This window comes from Pleurodeles waltl, chromosome 6 (assembly GCF_031143425.1).
Source record: "Pleurodeles waltl isolate 20211129_DDA chromosome 6, aPleWal1.hap1.20221129, whole genome shotgun sequence".
Classification (NCBI taxonomy): Eukaryota; Metazoa; Chordata; class Amphibia; order Caudata; family Salamandridae; genus Pleurodeles; species Pleurodeles waltl.
This window is the reverse complement of record NC_090445.1, coordinates 91,242,629-91,263,199: the sequence shown is the minus strand read 5'-3', so window position 1 is coordinate 91,263,199 and position 20,571 is coordinate 91,242,629. Positions and strand designations below refer to the sequence as shown.

Genomic DNA, 20,571 nt, shown 5'->3' with positions numbered 1-20,571 from the left:
CTTAGGGGACATGCCCTCTCATCATTATGGCTTAGCCTATGACCATGGCCCTGAGGTTTACTGCACTACCGCCACTGCATTACTCTTTCTGGGCCTTGGCACCAGTTAGCAAGGTGTTCAAACAGGTGTAAGTCCATGCCTTATATTATGATATTTTGTAATTTTTTAACTTATGTAACAATCTATGTTAATTGTGAAGGGAACAGTTGTAAAGCATGCATTTGTAATTCTGTGCCTTATGCAATGATCTGCTATTTTATCATTTTGGGCCATATTTAGCGATCTTAGTTTATTGTAAAGTGCTCTAGTACTTTTGGGTAATGTATGCGCTGTAATAGTTCTGTCATCCCCCCTTGGTGCCTGCACATCCTTTTCTCCTTTTGCCACCTATACTGGCCCGTAGGAGACATGCCAACTCACACGGTGCCACAGTGTTGTCACAGTATTTCGACTTGCTTCAAACTGTCAACAGGTGAGGAGCCAATATCACATGGTGGCAGGGAAGATGGATTTCCAGCTAGTCTTTCAGGACTTTAAACAGTCAGTGGAGATGAATGTGGTGTGAAAACATCCCAGGACATTGGCAATAATCTCAGTGACTTTTTTTCAGATGGTGGGGGAGTGGGTGGATGGGGCCAAAGTGCCTCTTTGATGGTTCTTTACACGAGGCCTCAATCCTCCAAGGCCTCGACCACTTCTCACACATTGTAACATATTTTCAGGTTGGCAGGTCTGCCATATTTGTATCATCTCCTTTCTCATCCATGCACAGCCATTTCTCCTCAGTGTCTTCAGTGGCTCATAGTTGTACCTGGCCGCCCCACGCCCCAACACAACCCTTTCTCATCTCTGCACCTCGGGTGGCCCATAGGACTCCAACCTTCCTTCAGACTCTGCTCAGCCTTTTCTCCTCTCTCCTCCTGACCCTGCACTCTGTTCGCGCCCATCAGACTCCACGCTCATCCTTTTTGCATCTCCTTCCAGTGGTTCTGGACGATAACAAAAGGGTAGCCAAGCGGAAGTTGATCGAGGAGAACCGGGAACGTCGGCGGAAGGAGGAAATGCTGAAGTCCATGCAGCACCGGCCGGAACCCAGCAGCGAAGAGTGGGAGCTGATCCGCGTGGTCACCGAGGCCCATTGCAGCACCAACGCTCAGGGCAGCCACTGGAAGCAGAAGCGCAAGTTCCTGGTGAGTCGAGGCGCTAGGGTATGGAAACTGGGTGGTAAAGTGTCCCCTGGGAAGAGCTCAAAGAGGGGTGGGGCTGGGGCTGGGAATGCCCTTAGCAGACACAGATCATTGTGCGAGTCGTGCTCACCTATCAAACATATGTAGTGCCCCAGACCAGTGCTTTAAATGGAAATATAGAAGTGCAGGTACTCACCATTTGGAGTGCCTGTTTGCTCCTGAGAACTGCTTGTACTCCCCAGTGCTTGAAATGGAAAAATTAAAGTGCAGGTACTATGTGCCAGAGTACCCGATTGTTTCCAAGAAGTGCCAGTACTCTCCAATTAAAAGTATTACGTTTTTCTTGAGATGTGCCGGACTCTCCCTCTCAAAATAAAAAAGTGCCGGTACTCAGTACCGGAGAGTACTGGCCCATTTAAAGCACTGGCTACTCTCCCATTAAGTGTATCGCAGCAGGGCTGAGAAGTGCAGGTACTCTCTGTTTCAAATGAAAGAAGTGCAGGTACTCAGTACCGGACTGGACCTTTCCATTCAAAGCACTGTCCCCAAACATTTCTTATATGGCCTGGCGAGTACTGTTGTGGCCACCAGTATAAACAGGCAAGAGGCTATTTTCAGACGGCTCTATCTAGTACAATTTTCCATTAATGGTAATAAGAAGAAGCTAGTTTTTTTGCATTGTGTAGTAAATAAATAAGCCCCGCCTCCTTCAGTGGTACACGCAGATGCAGTAACTCAACAAAACAGCTGCATTATGTCTGATATTAAAGAGAGCTGTGGTGCGAGTTAGCAGTCTTTCTGATTGGTGACATCACATGACGTAATATCCATTTAGAGCAGAGGTCTTAAACTGGGGACGAGGCCCAACTGGGCAGGGAGCGTGTAGGGGGGGCATTTACCTCGGGGGGCGCCAGGCACTGACACAGAGGAGCATCATGCTAAAGCAGTGCTGTGTTTTTAGCGAAAACAGAGAAGCAGTGAGCCACTGTGTAATGGGCCTTCAGTAGCATCTTGTCACTTATACCCCGTCTGGAAGTAGGTGTCAGAGGGCGGGGGGCACTATTTAACCCTTGAAGTCCCCTCCCCAATTTCTTTTACAGGTTACAGAGACTAGGCTGCCTGTAGCATTTGACAAAAATGTATTTTAATTGCAATGAAAAAAATGGATGACTTGCAATGTTCGGATTGTCCAATATCTTTAGCACTCCCAAATTTGTATAGAATAATTAATTGTGAACAATATGTCATTCTGGGAGACAGGATTAATATTTATTTTCTTTGCATATGGAGGTTGCGGCATTAAGATGTTTGAAGACCACTATTCTTCATTGTAACGCCACTGCTCTGGCCCATAGGCAGAATGCTGTGCTTGGAAAATGGGCTACATTCCTCTTTTCCCCCCAATTGCAAAGTACTGAGGGTATTTTCAGACTACACCAGGCATAGCCAAGACAGTATGAAAGATGTCCCCACGCGTGTTGGCACATCTGCACAGCACGCATAAAAATTTGTGTATTTTCGTGCACTTAATACCATTGCAGCTTCGAAGGCCCAGAATGATAAAGGAGGTGCTATGGCATCTTCGAAACTTGTTTTATTGCTTACACTTCTGTAAGGCTAGATTCGATGTTGTCACTGGACCCCTTATCATTTGCTGTGTGACTTGGGATGGGTGACCAGTATATGTTGTGTGGAGTAAGGAAAATCCCCTGGGGTGATGTTCACAATCACCCTACTGGGCCCCGCCTCGTCCATCTATTATTATTTCTTATTTTGGAAGGGAGGCTGCCAAGGTAAAGTCCTCGTTGGTTAAGATATTCAGCAGACCTCTGCACACTGCAGAGTTTTTGTCTGTTGCCCCTTAGTGCATCTGTGAGCTGTATACATTGATTATACTGCTGCACAATGGATACAGTGGTCCCACCTCGTCACAAGGCCTCGGTCTGCACATCACTGAAATAAACTCAAATATTAAATACTGAACCTGAAGCATGAACGTGCAGGCCTCGGTCTGCACATCACTGAAATAAACTCAAATATTAAATACTGAACCTGAAGCATGAACGTGGCAGCACCTGAAAAACTTCTAGTGGTGTCCTCCACAAGGCCCTTGACGTCTCTTTGTCGCCTACATCCCTCTACTGAGGCTCGTGATAGGTGGCCAGGGATCTGATGATTGCATATCAGTAGAATGTCCTTTTATTTATTTCTTAAATGCACAGATGTGTCTCTTCCTTTTAACAAAGGCTGGAGGGAAGTATTCAATTTGCTTGGCTCACTCTCTGCCTCGCATCCTCTTGGAGATGCCTTAATGTGTCCTGGGGTCCGTCCAAGCCGAGAAGGTCCCTCCCTTGCGATGGCTGCCAGGTTCCACACACTTCCAAGAAAGACCGGGCCTTGGCCCAGTGCAAGAAGGGAGCATCTCCTTCTTTCTGAAAGTGAGATGATAAGTAAGGCTCTCCTCTGGGCCAAGCCTGAAATATGGCCAGCTGAGCTCCTGACAAATGTTCCCTCATTAGGGCTGCGCTGTCTACATCATCCATCATAGACAGCGGAAAGAAATCCTCCTTCCCTGGACCAGATGTCCTGGTTCCATCTCTGCTGCTCTGCAGTAGAAGCTGTTCCCTTCCCTACTAGAAGCTGCACGGACTTCTCTCTAACTTTACTAGGGAAGCTGCATTTGTTCATACCTCTACTCTTCTTTATCATACAACATCGACATCTATAGTTCGTTTTCATTTCTTATGCGTCTCAGATCTGCACACAAAAGGTGAACTCCCTACACTGAAAGATGCCCTTAGTGTATCTTATTTTTCCCCTTTCTGCCTGGCTACAGCAGAAGCAGCAGTTATTTGTTGTTGTGCCTTCTGTGTCTCCATGCACTACCAGCTGCAGCTACTTCTTCGTTGCTTCTGCCTTCTCCATCGCCCTCCACTACCAGCTGCAGTTAGTTCTTAGCTCTTGCCTTCTCCAACGCCCTGCACTACCAGCTGGAGTTGGTTACCTAGCCCCTTCATTACCATCCTACGATAGAAGCTGTAGACAGCACTTTTTACCTAGCCCCATCTGCTTCGTCCTACAGTATAAGCTGTAGTTAGTGCTTGTCACCTAGCTCCTTCTGCATCATCCTACAGTATAAACTGCAGTTAGTCTTTGTTACCTAGAGCCTTTTGTATCATACTATGATATAAGCTGCAGTCAGCACCTTTTACCTGGTCTCTGCTATATGTCCTACTGTGTAAGCTGCAGTTAGTTACCTAGCCCATTCTGTATCACACTATGATAGATGCTAGTTAGTACTTGTTACCTATGCCCTTCTGTATCATACTATGATATACGCTACAGTTAGTCCTTGTTACCCCGGCCCTTCTGCATCTCCTGTGATATAAGCCGCAGTTAGTCCTTGTTACCCAGCCCCTCCTGTATCATACTCTGATATAAGCTGCAGTTAGTCCTTGTTACCCAGCCCCTCCTGTATCATACTCTGATATAAGCTGCAGTTAGTCCTTGTTACCTAGCCCCTTCTGAATCTCCTGTGATATAAGCTGCAGTTAGTCCTTGTTACCTATGCCCTTCTGTATCATACTCTGATATAAGCTGCAGTTAGTCCTTGTTACCTAGCCCCTTCTGAATCTCCTGTGATATAAGTTGCAGTTAGTCCTTGTTACCTAGCCCCTTCTGTGTCGTCCTACAGTGTAAGCTGCAGTTAGTTACCTAGCCCCTTCTGTATCACACTATGATAAATGCTAGTTAGTCCTTGTTACCAAGTCCCTTCTGTATCTCCTGTGATCTAAGCTGCAGTTAGACACCTAGCCCCTTCTGTATCACACTATGATAAATACTAGTTAGTCCTTGTTACCTGTCCCTTCTGTATATCCTATGATGTAAGCTACATTTAGTTACCTAGCCCCTCCTGTATCGCCCTACTGTAGACGCTGCAGCCAGTGCTTTTTACCTAGTCTCTGCTATATTTCCTACGGTGTAAGCTGCAGTTAGTCCTTGTTACTTAGCCCCTTATGTGTCTTCCTACAGTGTAAGCTGCAGTTAGTCCTTGGTACCTAGAGCCTTCTGCATCATCCTACAGTATAAACTGCAGTAAGCTCTTTTTACCTAGAGTCTTATTTAGAGTTTGGTGGATAGGGTACTCCGTCACAAAAATGTGGCGCATGTGCCATCTGCCGTATGACAAACATGTTCTGGTCAGTCCGCAGATGGAATATCAGCCATGTTTGTGACAGTCTACCTCTAAATAGGTCCTCTAGTACCTTCTGCATCCTCAGCCCTCGTCATCTGGTTCCTTCCCTGAAGCTTTGCCAATGAAGCTGCAGTTTTATACTTAAATTCTTCCCTCTGTCTCCTGCACCACGATCTACAGTTAGTTTATGTGAGTCATTTAGGAACATTTCATTTAGAGTAACTAGAGAAGTGCCTCCCTTCCAGACAAATAGGTCATCAATATCAGAGTAAAAGCGAATGTTATCCGTAATATCAAGGAAAGTCAGAAGAGAGGTGACATTTTCACACTTTCACTCTTTTTTTAAGCAACTCAGCTCATTGATTTTAATCTGGGGAATTAACTAGGGTGTGGGAGGGAGAGAAGCGAGCAATCCTATATAAGAGTAAAGCCCCAAATGAAAAACATCAGGATAACTTTAGCAGTGCAACATATGCGAGAGGCACTCCCTCCCCTTTGCACCCTAAATGAAAAGCTACTTCAGACCAGGCCCAGTTCCACACAACACGGAACAGGCATCAGTCCACCGAGTCACTTCTTGTACCTTAAATGAGGTGCATGGACCCCTTTTGACTTCACAGATTCTCGCGCTACCTCTTCAATGACAAACTGAAAGACCTTATTGTGGTCTCGGAATCAAGGCCACTCCCATACCTCAGACGCTTGACTCTGTCGTTTGCTATGACCTGCAGGTCTTGCCTCCATCTCAGGATTACAAGGTTGAGTACCAGTAAAACATGGACCAAGGCTGCCTTCACCATGATCTTAGCCTTTCTCGCTGGCCTTCATACCAGTTCACGCTGCCCAGAATCAGCAGCTGTGATGGTGCTAACGCCTAGCCTACTGTCTTGTCGGCCATGTCCCTAGTTGACAGCCGGGCAGTTTTCAGAATTGTCACTTTGCCCACTTACTTACCTTCAAGGAAGATGCCCAGCATGAATTGTTGTAAGGCTCCCCCACCCCCAAGTCCACTGCCTCACATGTAACTGCAAACCCCAAAACACATGTCTTACTAGACTTGACATCTTTCTGCAAGAGCTCCTCGATCGACTCCAAGTTCCTGCTGGAAATGAATACACAGAGTTTATGGCATCTCTGTTTCATCTCTTCAAGCGCATACGTTTTACCGCTGGCTTCAAGGCTCTACGCCATTAATATGGATCTTTATTTTCTATTCAGTTCCCTCTACAGAAACTATTCTTACATCTATGCGGGGTAATTTGCTGAAAAGGGCAAATTCTCTCACCACCATTCCAATCTAGCTCCTCGTTAGGTAAACACTGTTTCTCTGACACCCGGTATGGAAGGCATCGTCAGAGACTAAGGATAAGCTGTACCAGCAGAACACTTGGATCAAGCAACTACTCAGTAAGGCTCCCAGACCCATTTGGTAAGGTCAGCAAGTATTTTATGATTGTAATAATTTTAAAACTACAAAAACTGAACCAGTTACTAGAAAGTTATAGCTTTTAAAGTGGCAGTTCCAGTCTGCATGGCTTCTTCCTTCTACTTGAGCAGCCAATGCAAGGCCCCTTGTAGTACACATGACCACTGAAGGCTTCTTCTCCCTCAAGTCACTCAGCACAACTCCCAGCTTGACGCTCCTCTCGCCTTCCGTTAGGCCACAGGGGCTGGATGATAGTCCGTTGTCAGTGAAGGCAGGCACAGTGCACAGCTTCCACACTTCACAAAGTTCCTCTGGGGAGTGTCTCTGGTTTGCATCACCATGGATCCTTTCGAGTCTGGCTAAACCAGCAGCCAGGGCCACCTCCTTCTCAGTGACTGGTGCAGTCCTTGGTGTTAACTCCAGAGTCCTGGATACCAGTTCACAGTAGGTTGGCTTCGTCACTCACTTTCCAGTTACAAAACCTTTTTTTCACCAAGTCTAGTATCAGGCCATTTCTACGGGTAAACCGGTCTACTTCACAAGAACTGTCCATGGATGCTCTTGGATGTCCATGAAGAGCCAAGCAGGAGGTGGACATCACTGACCCTTTTGAGGAACAAAACACAGAAGGCTTGGTCGGGGTAGGTCACACTCCCACTCACGTCTACTTACAAGCCCTCCATCATGCACTCATGCGTGAGTCTGTCTTCTCTGACGTCCAGCTGTACTTTGTCCCTTGGTACCTCATGGGTCCGGATTGAGTGGCTGACAAGCCACACACAACCCCTACAAGATTTGCAAATGACGGGCAGCAGTAGAATGCCTGTCTCAGATCCAGTCAACATTTCAACTAAGACTGTTAGATATAGAACCTATTGGGTGTGGGCATCTGTTGGCGTTATCAATAGGCATGGCCAGCATTTGACTACAGTGTGGTAAGGCAGCAGGTTTAGGGTGCCCCTAGTCGTGGCTCCAGGTTACTGCAGAAGCCCAAGCCTTTCCTGAATGTATGTGAAGCATTCTGTCCTGGAGCTCCACACGTTACTAAGGGGGTCATTCTGACCCTGGCGGTCTAAGACCGCCAGGGCCACGAATGATGGAAGCACCGCCAACAGGCTGGCGGTGCTTCCTAGCCCATTCTGACCGTGGCGGTAAAGCTGCGGTCAGAAAACCGGGGCCGGCGGTTTCCCGCCGATTTTGCCCCATCTGGGCTAATCCACCATGGCAGCTCTGCAAGCAGCGCTGCCATGGGGATTCTGACCCCCTTCCCGCCAGCCTGTTTCTGGCGGTTGTCACCGCCAGGAAGAGGCTGGCGGAAATAGGTGTTTTGGGGCCCCTGGGGCCCCCTAACAGGGCCCCGGCCGGCTTTTCACTGTCTGCCTAGCAGACAGTGAAAAGCGCGACGGGTGCAACTGCACCCGTCGCACGGCCGCAACACCGCCGGCTCCATTCGGAGCCGGCTTCTGTGTTGCAGCCCTCCTTCCCGCTGGGCCGGCGGGCGCTAACATATAGCGCCCGCCGGCCCAGCGGGAAGGTCAGAATGCCGGCAGCGGTCTTCTGACCGCGTAGCAGCCAAATGGCAGTTCCCGCCTGGCAGGCGGCAACCGCCGCCCGCCAGTGTCGGAATGACCACCTAAGTCCCTACCACAGATGCTCCCTGTGTATTTTTTTAGCCGTTTCTGTCTCTGTTGTTTTATACCAGCCTCAATCGTTGAGCATTGAGTTGAACCCATCTTGCAGGTAAGTACCTAGTCATTTTTGTAGTGCGCTCTTCTTTTGCACCCTTCATATATTGAGGAAGATCTTCAAATAATAATTAATGAATTGATGAACACTCTGCCACCCAAAATCCAATGTCTTATTGCCCTCTTCTCCCTGCAGCCTGATGCCATCGGGCAGTGCACCATGTCTGTGCCAGATGGTGACAAGGTGGACCTGGAGGCGTTCAGCGAGTTTACAAAAATTATCACCCCGGCCATCACCAGGGTGGTGGACTTTGCCAAAAAATTACCTATGTTTTCTGAGGTAAGTTGTGTCAGAGGCTTTCAGAAAAAGCAACAGTGGGAAATGCAAAACTCCCAATTGGCCACCATTATTGTATGACTCTTTTGAAGATGTTTGGGAAAATTCAAAGTAGTACTCCTTTTTTTTTTTTTTTTTTTAAACTTTGATTGAGTCTGATTTAAAGGGACTGCACTATCAAGCATTCATCGTTTACAACACTTCACTGGCAATTCCTTGTTAAAAGTCAGGTCTGATTAATTTTGTGCGCTAATGACTTGCATTTGATTCAAAATGGTTCTTGGCCACATGTGCAGTTCACCTATTAAAAAGGTAATGGGGATTAAAGCCAATGTTGGCCAACACTATTTGTCAATGCCTTTAACAGAGATCACTGCTTTTTTCTTGGCAAAAAGCCCTTCCCAATAAGCATCTGTGGCAGCTCTGGTGCTGTAAAACGCTGTCTAACCTTCCCAAGTACGGCACTCAGGAGCAGCCATGGAAGCACACACGCATGGCACACAGTATTGCCTGTAGAAGAGCAGATGTGCTTGTGCCTCCAGAGTTGGCACCATACATAGTAAGCAGTGTGGAAGGTTACGACCGGTAGCCTCCACCTTGTAAATACTGATACAAGCATCCATTTTCTTAATGTTCGTGTGCTCATCCCACCTCACCACAGTATGTCTACTGATTCCACCTCACCCTACACCAACCTCGCCCAGTGTTTCCTCCAACCCAGGTGAGGCACAGCTTAACCCACGATCCCCTAGTACGTCTGCTAAATGCACCACCCTCATCTCATTTACTTAATACTACTCGCTGATTCCTTGTGTCTGCTCATCGCAGCGCCACCGGTGAATCTTCTCAACCCACCTCGCCCAAGCACATCTGCTCAACCAAACTCACCCCCGGCTATGTCCATTGAACACACCATCTCCACCACATATACTCCAAAAGTCCCACCTGACGCCAATATCCTCTTGCCTGCTCAGCCACCGCCAGCAGTACGTCTGCTCAGCCAACCCTGCCCTGTCAGCATTGTGCCTACTTTTTCTTTCCTGAATCTCTTGCCTGCTTTGACTCTCAGCCCTCTTGGGGGGGCTTTTTCCCTCACGGACCCACTGTCACTATCACCTATTTTCTGACCCCCTCTTCACAGACTCACACACTCACTCACACCTGCTGTCTTTCCACCTCTTACTTGTTTTACTGTCTTGTCCTCCTCACACTCCACCAGTCTTTCGGCCTTTTCTTGTCTCACCCGCCTGCTGCTCTCCCATGCTATCAGTCTCTCAGCTGCTCACTTGCTTCATCCTCTCGCCCGCTCACTCTGTTTTTCTTCCTATCACTTGTCTCACAAACTTGTCCACTCTCACCCACATGCTTGTTTTCACCTGAGCTTGACTAGTTTCAAATTCAGGCTCTCCACCAGCCCCACCCCTCTCACCTTCTTGCACTTTGTCACTTACCTGACCCTGTTTTCAACTCTAACCCTGACTTCATCCCCCTCACCCTCTGGCATGTTCTCCCTGTTTTACCCACTCCAACCTCCTTCACACCTGCTCTACCACCTCAGTCTTGCCTGCTTTTGTCCTCACACCCACTCTCCTCCTCTGTCTCTCAAGCAGTCCTACTTGCCCCCCTCTCCATGGCACTCACCCTCACACTCTCCGCTACTTGCTTTCCAACTTTCCGTTTTGCCTAGTCACTGTCTCACTTAGGCCAACGTCTCACCCTCTCTGTCCTCACCATCGTGCCCTGTCTCTCCTTCTTAACTAGCTGCCTTGTGAAGATCAGATTATCCTTCTAAAAGGGTGCTGCATGGAGATCATGTCCCTGCGGGCCGCAGTGCGCTACGACCCTGACAGCGAGACTCTGACACTAAGCGGGGAGATGGCGGTGAAGCGGGAGCAGCTGAAGAACGGCGGTCTCGGAGTGGTGTCAGACGCCATCTTTGACCTCGGGAAGTCACTCTCAACCTTCAATCTGGACGACACGGAGGTGGCTCTGCTGCAGGCTGTGCTGCTCATGTCCTCAGGTATGTCTCCCTCATGCGCGCCCTTCCATGTCACCGAGCCTAGCACAGATGGAGATGTCACCCTGTACTTAGCTGCAGAGGGAAAAGATTTGCCAAGTAGGCAGTGTACAGTTAAGGCAAGGTGCAGAGATGTAAGATAAGGATAACACACGTTTTAAGTGTGTGAGAGTGGCAAGGCACTTAACTGTAACTTTATAGTAAAGATGTCATCAGGGATGTATTGGTGCAGTAATGTGAAGGCCCAGAACTGTATATATGGAGAGAAGGTCAGGTTAGGAGCTGATCATGTGCATTCAAGGTAAACCCAGTGCTTTAATTTAAGGCACTGTAATAACACAATGGTTCATTGTGGTTTCATAAACACAGAGCAGCAGTCGGGGTATAACAGCAATCAATCAATTAACGTGGAAGTCAAGATAAAAAAATGCAACTTCAAAACATATCTCCAAAAGTTTGAGGAAGAACTTGCTTCTTCAGGTAATTCCCAATACAGCGTTGCATAATGAACGTGATCACATAGTGATGTAAGTGCAATTCAACAAAAGTTGATGTCTGTACAAAGTAGAAATGATGTAAGACCAAGGGGTACAGGTATAGCTGAATTGGTTCAGTCAGGATTCTTCTAGATATCTAACCGATACATATGATTCCTAGTGTTACTGACTTGTAAGTCAACAACGTTTCAACCCTTCAGCTATTTAGGGGTCATCACCAGGACAAAGGGACAAGTCAAAGAACAGGATTGAATGGTCCTGTCAAGGGAAATAAGTGAATTTAAGAAATCTAAAAATAATGATTTCGTAGTGCAAAGAAACTTTATGCATGAAAATGGATGATGCTCCATCATATTAAAGTCTCCTGCCGGCCTTGATCCAAAGTAAGGTATAGGGGCCCCAGAAGCCCACCGACCTGAGACTAAGATAGAGATGAATCAATACTCAAACTACCGAATCATTCTGTTTATGCTTTTATTCATCGTAAGTGTGGAGAGTCGGGCAGCCATCCAGCCCATGCTTGTTATTGCCTGTTGTCTGTTTCGCTTGCTTCCGAGCACTGCTGATGCTGGTTATGTTTCTCACTTCAGATCGCTCCGGCTTGACCTGCGTCGACAAGGTGGAGAAATGCCAAGAGACCTACCTCCTCGCCTTCGAACACTACATCAACTACCGGAAGCACCACATTCCGCACTTCTGGCCCAAGCTCCTGATGAAGGTGACGGACCTGCGCATGATCGGGGCCTGCCACGCCAGCCGCTTCCTGCACATGAAGGTGGAGTGCCCCACAGAGCTCTTTCCACCTCTGTTCCTTGAGGTGTTCGAAGACCAGGAAGTCTGAGGGTCCCAAAGGAAACACCCAGGCTGCCCCCTCCTCTTGAATTTTTATTTTCTTGATGACTTCTTTTTTTGTTTTTATTTAAAGACAAAAATAAGACTCTTGAAGGCTTAAAAGACTTTCTACAGAGTTGCTGATGAAGCCCACTACACCCTCCCCATGTTACCCGGTACCCCAGTCCTGCACAAGACATCAGTAGGAGGAGAGCTGCCCATTCAAATTAGCTGCTTCTGTTATTCGGGAAGGAGGCAAGGAGAGGCCATTGATGCTATATAGAAATGTGAGCTGCAGTGTGCAACTTCCTCACATTGGCACCCTCTGCTGCATGGCAGCCATCTTGTAAATACGGGCACTCCCACTTGCTACAATGGCAGGCCGGCTGTGAGTTACTTTTTATATATTTTTGGGTAAGAAAACCGATTTAAATCAAAAGAAACACATATGTTTTATGTTTATGACCATCTTTTGGTGAAAGATAAATCATCGCACTTTCTTACCTAAGTAATATAGAAGCTACAGTAATAACACCAGTGCCTCCATGTCAGTAATGGAGAATACCCTCAATGGAAGATGGCTGCCAAAATCCTCTAATACTCTGATCTTTGTTTTACTTCTATTGTCAGTTCCTTTCCATATGTATGTGAAAAGCCTTCGAGCACAGCAGGCACTAACATCACCCAAAACGTTTTTTTTCCCATGTCTTTTTAACTATTTTTGTATTCTTGTTTTTGAATTTGGGAAGCAAGGCTACCCCAAGCCCCTCCAATATTTTATTTTTACTCTAAAAAAATGAAAACGCCAAAAACAACATAAAGTAGGATTGACTTCCTGTCCCAGAAGGCTCGTAGAGTCATTTAGCCTGGCCTCTCAGAAGCAAAGCTTCTCATGTCAAAAAGACCCAAAATACTCAAAGTAAATAGAATCCCCCAACCTTCCCCATCACACCTAACCCCAGAATTCTGTGCATCTCCGTCATAAAAATCTATGCACCGAGACAATCAATTGGATTTTCATTTTCGCTGTGTGATGCACCCCAAAAAAGGATGACTTAAATTTCAAAGCACTTTGTTAGAGCCACTAATTAAGCACCTTTGGCACCCTTCCTTTGTCCTGGCACAGCCATAGAAGGAAGGAAGTCGAATGTATGACCAGGAGAGCGTGAGACGTCATCCTGGATCTGAGGCCATCATCCCACGGCATGCCGTGGTCCTGAATGTTTTTTCTTCTCCATCCCTGTTTAGTCATCGAGCAGAGCAGGTTCCCTCATGGAACAGGCAGGGACCTCTGCGAAAGTGACCCGCTCCATTGTGCTATGATCTGGCTCCATCATGGATCAGCAGTGGTCCATCGTTCCTTCGACCAGCTCGCTCCATTGTAATGTGGACGGGCAGGATCCTTTGTGGAACAGGCAGGGTCCATCGTGGAACAGGGAAGCACCGTTGTGAAACCGACAGGCTCCACTGTGAGATGGTCAGCCACCATCAAGGGAAATGCAGAATCCTTTGTGGGACTGGCAAGTGCCTCTGCAAGGCAGAGAGTTACCATAATGAGAGGGCCAGGGTCCATCGTAGACAGTCAGGTGGCATAGGCAGGCACCTTAATTGCTTAGGCCCCGCCATCTTTGTGGGGCAGTATCCATTGTCGGGCACCCAGGTGATTTTGAAACCAGCAGGTTCCTTTGTGACTCTGGTTGTTCCATTACGATGACGAGCAGGCTCCGTTAATGTTCAGTCTCAAGAACAGATGGCCAGGACTCTGGAGTCAGGGTCCCCTGCAGCGCTCATTTCAGTAGAGGGGGCTTTGGAGAATGATGCATAATTTCACTTGTCCTCACTAGTTCTCACCCAGATCCAGAACGATGGGACATTGTGGCTCTGAGGAATATAAAAAAATAGAAGATCTAAAACCCTTCATGGCCTTTTTAATGAACAATATTCAGCACAACATATTAAGGATGAAACGAGTGAATTAATCTCAGCACCTTGTTCTCACGCTGAGATGCATTCCAATCAGTTGTTTTTAGCTCATCTGTGCCATTTCACATGTGTCCCAACCATATGCAAATTAGTCTTTGCCCCTTTTCAGGAAATTTGCACTATAGGACTTTGGAATGAAAATGTTACATTTTAGTGCACATAGAGCACTTCTTTGCAAATGTGACGGCTGATTCTGCAAAGCAGATGCTGTCTGGATGCTCACCTAATGCCATATACTTGAGTGACAACTGGATATTTGCACCAGTGTCTGTCTGCTCCTTCTGCACTCTGCCAAGTGCCGTAATCAGACCCCTGAGTACTCAGTCACTGCTGCACCGGGCCCTTAGCCATATCTTGCCCGCTGATGTCGTACTCTGAGTGGTCACTTCATTGGGGTCAGTCTAGTTTCTCCTATATTTAAGGTTATTATATGTTCTAAATGTACCGGTTTCTGCTTCCTTAAGCCAATGAGCAGTTTGCCATAGGCAGGGCCACTGGAATTATGCGGTGGGGAGGACCAAATTATTCGGCAATTTTGTCTAAATAAGGCAGCAAGAGGAGACAAATTATGGCACGTCATGCAGCACATTTTGAAGCTGTATTGGTTTGTTATTTTTATACGTTAATACTGCCCGAGCACATGTTTCAACTTTAACTAATTATAATTAGTTTAACACCTAAATATAGCAGTCAGCATCTGAGAGGTGACCTCCCTCCTTGTAACAAAATCCCTACCATTGTGAGGCAACATGAGTGGTAGCGGTTTTAGTAATTTTTGATGTGTTTGAGCTAGAAACAATTTCTTGTTAAAATCTACAAATTAGGCAGAAGATGATGGACTTTTTGGGAAGTGCTACAGATCCATAATCATGTGGAAAACACTGCAGCTGCCGAATCGCATAATTCCAGTGTCCTTGGCCGTAGGTCATCTGTGTAAGGCTGTATTCTCTCTGTCCTGGAGGTCTTAGGGCTGTGAGGCATCTGATTCTGAAAGCTAGAAATGTATTGGTTTAGTAGAGCATGTGCCGCCTCCTCACAGACAGTGCCCACAAGCCACTTTTCTGAGATCACAAGTGATGCCGCATAGCACAATCTTTGCAGGCACATGCTATTAAAGTTGACACCCGGAGGCACCTTATCTCCCTCTCCATCCAATTAAGCTCTGCAATGCATGATGGGACCCAATAAGCAAATGACCAGGGTGCTCCCAAACTTCCAGCTATGCAATAACTGGGGGTCCACAGTGGAGAAGTGTTAGCCGTAGGAGGTCAGTCCTTCGGAGGAGACATTAAACCACGCCCCGTCCGTGCACATGGACGTTAAAGATCCCAGGAAGCTTTTTTAAAAAGACTGGGCGTTCATCCCAGTATCCTGGCTAAAAAAAACAGAGAAAAGGAAAAACCAAACCCCTTTAGCACTTTGCTTCAGCGATCACCAAATATTTGCTCCTCCGGCTCCACCCTCTATGTGGCTGCACTTTTCCATGCAGAAGCTTTTTGAATGTTTGCCCTTGTTGTAGATGGCACCAAATATTAACCACCCCAGCTGTGTAGTATTTTGGGGTGGTCAGTGTGAGAGTACATGCCATTTCGCACCACATAACCGCAGAGAGGAAGTGGCACGTGATTCACAGACTGTGTTGTTACCTTGTGACCTGATGCCTTACTGAGTGCATTTGTTAGATCTTATCTAGAGTGCTGCAAGGGTATACTGCATGCATCTCACCCTGGTCCCTTGTTCAATACACCTAGATCTGACCTCGGGTCCCAGTCTACAGTATGTTCTCTGGATCTGATCTGGGTCGTGTTGAATAAACCACTTCGATATGACCTGGTGTAACCCGGGGCCTGGTATATGCCCTTATTTGGTACAGCTGGTCTCGGGGATCTGTGACCTGGTATCCCCATGTTTGATACAGCTCGCATTGCTCATTTAGGTGAGGGCCGTCTTTGGGGCTCAGTAGATCTCTTCAGTTTTACTTTGAGGAGGTCGTAGGGCTCCTGGCGCTGAGAAGGTGACTTATTTGTGCATAATTTTCTTTCTAGATCAGTAACCAGGTTTAATGGCCTAATAGCCACAGCATAAATCTTAGCTACATCTCACTGTCCATATTTGACTCCCAAAGCCCCTCGCATACTGAGACTATATCAAACGTCACAGTGGGGCCCATTACCTCCCCTTCCCTCCCAAAGGTCTCTCCCTGTTGACTGCCCATCAAGACGGAGTACCACCAGTCCAGCAGCTGATCTCTAGTGACCACTCCAAGTGACCAGGAGGGCCAGCTCACTCGACAGTCTAACTTCCCTGATGGCCACAGCCAATTGCATCCTGGGATTAGGAGTCCCAAACTTCTTAAAGAAGCCAGAACTCCAATTGCCAGCTCTGGGACAGGAATGTACTACTCACTTGTTCCTCTCCTTGCCTCCCCCTCACCACCTTCTCAACTGGTCTCAGCCCACATGAGAGTGTTAACTCAGCCACCAGTACCATGTGCCTCGTGTGTGTGGGAGAATATTATGCCAGCTTTTTTTTTATAAAGCAAAGCTTAGAAAAGTAGTCTGAGAGTAGAAAGTAAACAGCAGTAATCCTAAACGGAGGGTGAAAAGGGGCTGGTGGCGTCCTTTGCTCCCAGACAGCCCCTTTCCTATAGGCAGCACTATGTCTTATGCACGAAACCCAAGCCATTGTTGAGATCCAGAGCCTTTTTTTGGTGCTGGAGTCATTTTTTAACTAAATCTTGATCTCCTGTTACTAGGGGATATCTAGTCTAACTTGACAACCCCTTCCCCCCGCAGCGGCCCCCTATATGCACCCATAACATATCCGCTCTCTTCACCTGCGACCCACTCCCTTGGCTTTGTCTTTACCTCCCCCCCCCCCACAAATTCTCTTCACTCCCTTTGACCCTTCTCCTGAAGATGGTAATGCACCCTTGACCCGTACCTCTCTTATTAACTCTCCACCCGCTGCTCTTTAAAGTGGTCTTTCAATGCACCCCTGGCCTCTGCCTCTCTGCTGAGCATGCAGCACATGCCCTGATCGTTTTTGACTCTAATGCATGCCTTCCTTGTACTCTGCACTGCTGCCAATTCACACCCTGGTACTTCATTCACCCGAGTTTTCCCTCCTATGGCTTCTCTGCTTTCCCTGGCCTCTTTCCTCCCCACCATTGTAGCTTCTACACGGATTTCTTTAAACCCTCTGACCACTCTGTCAATGATCTACCAAGGGTACTTTTACCTCCTGACCTCACAGTGCAACACTGACACCTATTTCATTAATAGGGATTCTCTTTGTTCACCATACGTGACCCTTGCCCCGCCAGGTCTCCCTGCACCACATATTTGGCCTCTCACGATTTTTTACACCAGGTCTCCTCATCTGCCATGACCTCTGCCCCTTCACAATCTCTCAGTAAACACTTGACCTTTGTCCCGCCACAGCCTCTTAATGTGCCTGATTGCCTCTGCCCGCCAGTCCCTTCTAACTACACTCAGAACTTCAGTTCCCGCCTTGTCCTCACAATGCGTTCCGCGACCTCTGCCTCTTCCCACATGGGTTAATCTTACCCCTTTGACCTCTGACCGCCTGATTCTAGATTGGGGACACTACGCTATTTCATGGAGCGCGATGTACATATTCCTTAGAGGATTTTTTTGTATGGGGTTCTCTTCCCTCCGGAGCCCCACCCATGATCTTTCTCAAAGCATCAGCCAGATTTTTCAGTGGGCCCTGGGTACCTGCAACAACTTTTTCCATGACCGCCTGGCGATCTGCATTTCAGGTCACCTTCCACTCAAGGAATTATTGTGGGACTACAGTAACCCTTCCGTTTCTACAGGGACATTTCAGGGACCTGGGGGAACATCCCCACCATCAGCAATGGGGGCCAAATCGACTGCGGCCCTTTGTGGGGCGGTACCTCCACTCCTGAACATCAAAATCTGCCGACTTTCTCATATACACCCGGGAGAGGACGCCACTGCATGCAGCATTTCAAAGGCCCCTGGCCCATGCTAAATCCGTCAACAGAAAGCGATAGCGGGTTTCAGAAGAGCACGTTTTGTAGAGGTCTAGGCGCCTCTCTCTGGTCTAATGAGTAGTGACAAGCTGCAACTCTCAGGCCCAGCGTAGGGGGCGCTATCCTTCTTTTAAATCTCTACCCCTTAACTATTTCTATTTCCCCCGCGGGGAACAAAAACAGGAAATTGGAAAAAAAAGAGCAAATGAAACTATGAAAAAAGAGTTTAAAGGAAGAAAGCGATGGAAAACCTCAAATGCGGCAGAGACGCTGAGGACGCTCATGTTTCATCTGCCAATAAACTATATGAACAAATCCAGCTCCTTCACTTTATTATGCATTGAAGCACTTCGCAGAGGATGCAGCCTTGCGCCCGTCGCTGCCGGACTTGCCCAGGGCACAGACTGACTTTGCGTCTTTCACCACCACTGCAAGGATATTCATGGCACAGCCTCTACCAACCACTGCAGGATTTACCCAGGACAGCCTGTATCCCCTGCTGCAGCATTTTCCCTGGGCAAAGCCTGTATTGGCTATTCCGATATCAGCCATTGGTGTGTTGCTTCTGTCAGCTGCTGCAGGCACCTATTGCATGTCACTTGTTCTTGTTGTAGGATCCACCAGGCGCTCACGGCTTGTATCAGCAGCTGCAGGATCTGCCTAGGCACATGTCCTCCATCCATAGCTGTAGGTTCCACCAAGTGTTTGTCCTGTATCTGCTGTGGTGGGATCCACCCAGAGTGCCTCCATTATCAGTAGCTGCAGGATCTACACAAGGCACGGATCTTGCAATTGCAGCTGTAGGAGTCATCAAGGATGCATTCTGTATCTGCTTTTGTAGGACCCACCAAGACAATTTAGCCTAAATCGGCAGATGCAGGATCTACCCAAGGCATGCATCTTTCAGTTGCAGTTGTAGGGTCCACCAGGTGTTCTTCCTTTATTTGCTGTGGCATGATCCACCCAGAGCTTGCTTCTTGTATCAGCAGCTGCAGGATCTAACCCAGGTCGGAATCTTCATATTGCAGCTGTAGAATCCACCAAGGCTGTTGCAGGATCCACCAAGACCATTTTGCCTATGTCAGCAGCTGCAGAATCTACCCAAGGGATGCATCTTTCAGTTGCACCTGGAAGATCCACCAAAGGGTCACCCTGCGTCTGTGTTGCAGATCCACCCAGAGAATGCAGCCTCTATCAGATGCTGAAGACCTGCATCTTTCAGCTGTAGCTGTAAGATCCACCAAGGATGGATCCTTTATCTCTTGTTCCAGGCTCCATCTAGAGTATGCAGCCTGTATCAGCTTTGGAAGGCCCACATCCATCAGCTGCAGCTGTTGGATCCACCAAGGGTGCATCTTATATCTAATGCTGCAGAATTCACCCAGGGTACATCTTGTATCTGCTGTTGTAAGATTTGCTCAGGCTGTGAGGGTTGTATTGGCTGAGGCAGGATACTATCTGGGCACGTGGCCTGCATCCACTGCTGCAGAATATACCCAGGGCACATCATGTACAGCTGGTGCAAGATCCACTTAGGGTACACAATCTGTATTAGTTGCTGCAGTATCCAACCTGGACATGTAGCCTGTGTGCATTGGTTCAGAACTTCTCCAAGGTGCATCCTGTACCAGCTGCTGCAAGATGTGCCTCGGGCTTGCGGCTTGCATTTACCGGTGCAGCATGAGCCCATAGTGCAGCTTCTATCCAGCGCTTCAGGATCTGTTCAGGCTGTGGTCTTAGGGTCACTATTGCCGCAGCATGCGCTCAAGATGCGGCTTTGGGCCCTCCATCACTGCAAGATGCGCTCAGGGCGTGGCCTTGGGCCCACCGTCTCTGCGGGATCAACACAGGGCGCATGCCTGTTGTGTCCGCAGCAAACATGTTCTATTGTTTTTTTCGATTTTCTTTTCCAAACGTATTTCTTTTCAGGAGGGGGTGGGGCGGGAGTAACATGGGAGTGAACTAACTCTTACCTCAGTAGGATGCAAGGGGAGGGGGCGGGGGGTTTGGGAGGGGCACTATCCTTTGCTGTTGTTGGAAGAGGATGTTGTTGAATGTATTGCTCGTCCGAGACACCCCACCCCTCTGCTCCTCCCCCCCACAACATACATATGCACCTGCTATTGGAATGGGATACATCTCTGACTAAGCTATGCTTATATTATTTTGTTTTATTTTCTGTGTATTTTTTTAAAAACAAACAAAAGAAACTTTTACGGGTTACTAAAATGTATACTTTTTTTTTGTTTAATGTTGGCAAATGTGGGTTTGTCCTGGCACGAAGTGTGCTCTGTAGCGCTTTCTTTCTAGGTTGACAATGTTCTATTACAGGCATGATCGGGTAACAATGCCCAATGACGATGTGTGCAGAATAACATGCCTTGCCATGATG

The 20,571-nt window shown here is 47.6% G+C and overlaps 1 protein-coding gene across 1 annotated transcript in view; it reads left to right on the top strand.

Moving 5' to 3' along the window:
- Positions 1-13,217, top strand: part of THRA (thyroid hormone receptor alpha) — a 678,981-nt gene extending 665,764 nt beyond the window's left edge. The window contains exons 8-11 of the mRNA XM_069237417.1: positions 985-1,190; positions 8,690-8,833; positions 10,592-10,850; positions 11,935-13,217. Coding sequence (XP_069093518.1) covers positions 985-1,190; positions 8,690-8,833; positions 10,592-10,850; positions 11,935-12,185 — 860 coding nt within the window. The 3' untranslated portion in view covers positions 12,186-13,217. The remainder of the gene's footprint in view (positions 1-984; positions 1,191-8,689; positions 8,834-10,591; positions 10,851-11,934) is intronic.
- The last annotated feature ends 7,354 nt before the right edge of the window (positions 13,218-20,571 follow it).